Genomic DNA, 4,296 nt, shown 5'->3' on the forward strand with positions numbered 1-4,296 from the left:
ATCTTCAAGACGCATGTTACAAATCCCCCCCCCCCCCCCCATACGCACACACTCGTGTGCACGCACATGGCATGGAGAAGTCACCTGTGCAGGCAGCCTTGCAAGCGCACGCACTGACCCCCCACCCCAGACCGCATGGAGTAAGGCAGGGAAGATTTCTTTCCCTGCCCGCACCCGTCTCCCAGCAGCCCGCTGGCCGTGTCCGGGCAGGCGCAGAGCTGGGTGCCACAGGCCCGCAGGGGGCGCCCGGCCCCTGTCTGCGAGTTCTAAAGATGGAACGTTGCAACCTTTGCGTTTCCATGGCAACGCGACGCTTCCCCTCCCCCCTACTATCCAGGGAAGAGCAGCCCAGGGCCCGCCGGCGCTGAGCCGGGCAAATCCTCCTCTCTGCCTCCCCTGCGGAGGCTCCGGGGTCCTCCCACCCCCGGCGCCCGACCCCGGGGCGAGATGCCTCTGAAGGTGGTGGTGGAGCTGCAGATCCACGCGGTGAGGGGCAGGGCAGGGCGTGGGGAGTGATGCTGCTTGAGGTTTGAGCTTTCCTAGCAGAGCCCGCTGACCTGCACTGTTCTGCTGCTCTGAAATCCCCGCGGCTGAAGCTGTTTTCCGCGTTACAGCTGCCTGGGTGTTATTGCCTCTCTGCTCTGCGAAGGGAGGCTATAAGTGTCCCCCAAATGCCCTCACAGCAAGGGATGAAATTACCCTACACAGGGTGCAGCCATACACCACTGCCTTGTTTTTTTTCCATGGGTTTAGTTCATCTGCCATAAGACTGCGAAGGTGTGTTTTGGTTACAGGGGTACACAATGTGTTTCATAGTTTCGTAGTTGTTTAGGGGCTGGAATGGATCTTACAGATCATTGGGTCCAGTCCCCCTGCACTTGGGCTGGAAAGACTGCTGGGATCTGATGACCCCAGGAAGATGGGTGTCAGGATGCTTTTTGAAGATTGCCAGGGTGTCTGTCTTAGGGGGCAAGTGTGGAAAGCCAAGTGTATGGCAGCTAAGGAGGTCTGTGTGAGAATGGAAGAATTGCTGATTTAACCTATCAGGATCAAGCATTGCATTAGTTCAGTGATCCTCAACCAAGGCGCTGTGAGTTGTTAAGGTTGTGGCAGGGTGCTTTGCAATATTAGCACTGGGAGGTGTGCAAGCATCTATATGTGATTCACAAAATAAACCCTGAGATTTCAAACTGGAATCATGCTGACCTGTTGTGGGCTGTGTTCTTTGCAACGGAAGAATTTCTCTGCTACTTTTCTGAAGACAAAAAAATGATTGGAAAGGAAAAGCTGGACTTTTCCAAGAGGTGCCTTGTGGTGAATAAGGTTGACAATCAGTGGGTTAAACAAATGTCAGGACTCCTCTAATTGTGCATTTGTCTTTTGGAGGATTATTGTGGCTGTTCAGAGTCTACTCAGAAGAGATTATAGTAACCTGTAGCACTTTGATAGGTCTTGCCAGTAGATGGAGAAATAGCTCTTTTAAAAAAAGTTTCTTTTAGCTGCTAGCCTTCCAGTCATCTCCTTCAGATATAATATTTAAGTGTCCGTTAAGTAAAAGGCTAATATCCAAGAAATCTGCCTGGTTGCATGAATACAATTGTTGGGGAACAGATTGCCACATAGATAAACATATGGAATAGACCCCTCATTCAAAATTTCTGAAGTAAAGGAACAAACCGAAAGAAAACACGTTGAGGCGTCATCCTGCAATACTTCCTTGATTTCCAAAGCAATTTTGCCGGAGTCAGGGATTGGAGGATTGGAGCTTATTTATGTATTGTATCTGTTTATCAGCAGTATAGTGTATTAGTGATGGAATACATTAGTTGACAGAGGAAAATAATACCAAGAATCAAACAAATGAATTAGTATTTGGTTGAAGGACTCTGAAAACAATGCAAGAACTACATAGATAGCAGTTGTTGCAGCTGTGTATATTTTAAATCACACTGCCTTTATCTCTGGAACGTATTTTAAGACAAATTCAAAAGGTGTAGAGTAGTCATGTCATGCCATGCCATGCCATAATCTGCAGTTATAACAGGTATATTGTTTTTAATTTTATGAATCCGAACTCATGGAGAAAGATCCATTCTCAAGGGTTTTCAGCTTCATAGTCTTTCTGGTACAACACTGCTGATGAAAGAAAACAGGCAGGCAACCCTGGGCACTCTACACAAGACATTTATTGCATAGGTGCCTAAAGTAACTAGCTCTGCAGTAAAGTCTCTTTATCTACATGTGCAGCCGTATTAAGCTGGAGTAAGCTAATTAAAACTGCAGTAGGTTAGTACTTGTAAAAAGAAGTATTATCCTATGGCAGACTTCTTTAGTTTGCAGCAACACATGTGTAGATGCTGATGGGACTGGCTGGGACACAAGGATGCTTCAGTGCGGGGGCTGCCTGCTGACTAGCCCTGCATGGAAGCACCCTTGTGCCCCACCCAGCCCCTCCACAGCATGCTGAGCTGGGGTGGACCAGCCCTCAGCTCACAGGCTGACCCCCAGGGTCTTTGCCAGCTGGGGCTGCTGCGACCCTGCTCAATGTGCTGTGATCCTGGGCACGTGTGTAAATGTGTTGCCCAGGAGCAATAAACTCCGGCATGATAGGTGTTGGAGTTAATTGTGTTGTATTAATTGCATGTATAGACATGCCCCCTGACTATTAAAATGATGCAACATGCTAAGAATGAAAAAATGATGCAAATGTGTTCCAGTTAGAATACATGCCAAAGATGCGGGATTCAGAAGTGTCATGGTAACTTAGGAGCACAAGTTGCATTTAAAGTCTTGTGGGAACTTCTGATTCTGAATTCATAGAGGGACTTTGGCATATCTTATTCCAGAAGCCCAGATCTGCCTTTCTCTACACAACTGTAATTTCTATTAATGTAACTGAAGGTGGAACTGGGTTCTAAGGACACATCTACACTGCCTCTGGGCTGTTCTGGGGAGTGTTGGGGATGCCTTCTCTGCACATGCTGGACTCCAAAAGAGATGCTCTGGGCATGCATGCCAGTAATCTTGATGTTTTAGGTGTGCTCACTCCTGTCATAAGGCAGCTGTATTACATCCATTTTGGGGTGTCTTATGCTCAGAGTGGGGATGCTGTGCTCGCTATCACACTTCCCAGAGACTGTGATAGAGAGACTCTTGTTGACTTCTTCCATAGGGAAGTCAGTGGCATAGATACTGAGCTACCCTCTCAGCTGTAGCAGCGATTCTTGCAGATTGTGCTTGATGCATATTGATGACACAGTGTGGGGAGGTGCGACCAGGAGAATTCAGATAACCATGGTTGTTTTCTTTCTTTCATAAGGTCACATGCCCTGGTGTGTTCTTGCCAGAGAAACATGGTGTTTACCTCAGTGTTTGCGTTCTGGGTCAATACAAGGAGACAGACTGCCTTCCTCCAATTTTTCCCCTCTTGTTTCATGAGAAGATGTGGTTTGAAAAGGTGATTTTCACTTGTTATATGATTTAGGCTTGAGTCTCTACACTACAACATTCACTAATTTGATTTAAAAAACTATTTTTGTCCTGATTTACCTGTATTTGTGTAGCGTACACAGAGGTGATTGCACAATAGCTTAAAATGAAGTCTTACTCTTGTATACAGTGTCTTCATAAAATCCTTGTGCACTTCTACATTTTAATAACGTAAGTTGTACGTATGATAGAAACAATCTGTAAACGGCACTTAAAAGCAAATTTATTAAAGTTTTAGGACAACTAGAGTACACAGTGCTAGACTTCATAAGTAATAACGAATTTATTCTTAAATAAGATGGAGCTCTGTGCCACTACACTCTGAATGTACAACAGTTTCTAAATGATGTTTTCCCAGAGAAGTGGATAGGCAGAGGTGGACCTGTCGTTGGACTTCTTTTTATGGGGACATATTCAAATGGTAGTTTACTTGTCAAAACCACGTTCTTTGGTGGAACTTAGGGCTAGGATCACCAATGCAATTAGTGCAGTAACTGAAGAGCAACTAGGAAACATTTTCAAGGAGTTGGAAGATTGGATTGAGCACTGTATCATGATGGATGGCGGTTATGTTGAAGTCTAGCATTGTGTACTCTAGTTTTCCTGAAACTTTAATAAACTTGCTTTTAAATGCCATTTACGGATTGTTTCTATCATATCTACAACCCAAGCTATTAAAGTTTAAAAGTGCACAAGGACTTTATGAAGACCCTGTATTGTGGGGGAGGACGGTGAGGGACATGGAAGGGTGGGTCTAAGTTTATGGGGGGCTGTTGGTGTGTGGATAAGTGGGATGTGGGTGGGTAT

The 4,296-nt window shown here is 45.6% G+C and overlaps 1 protein-coding gene across 3 annotated transcripts in view; it reads left to right on the forward strand.

The window, feature by feature from the left end:
- The first annotated feature begins 343 nt into the window (after window positions 1-343).
- Window positions 344-4,296, forward strand: part of SPATA6L (spermatogenesis associated 6 like) — a 69,539-nt gene continuing 65,586 nt past the window's right edge. For all 3 annotated transcript variants that reach the window (XM_019517629.1, XM_019517628.1, XM_019517631.1), the window contains exons 1-2: window positions 344-486; window positions 3,320-3,457. In XM_019517629.1, the coding sequence (XP_019373174.1) occupies window positions 448-486; window positions 3,320-3,457 (177 nt within the window). In that variant the 5' untranslated portion in view covers window positions 344-447. The remainder of the gene's footprint in view (window positions 487-3,319; window positions 3,458-4,296) is intronic.

Source organism: Gavialis gangeticus, unplaced genomic scaffold, assembly GCF_001723915.1.
Source record: "Gavialis gangeticus isolate Ggan-Ray unplaced genomic scaffold, GavGan_comp1, whole genome shotgun sequence".
NCBI classification, from domain to species: Eukaryota; Metazoa; Chordata; order Crocodylia; family Gavialidae; genus Gavialis; species Gavialis gangeticus.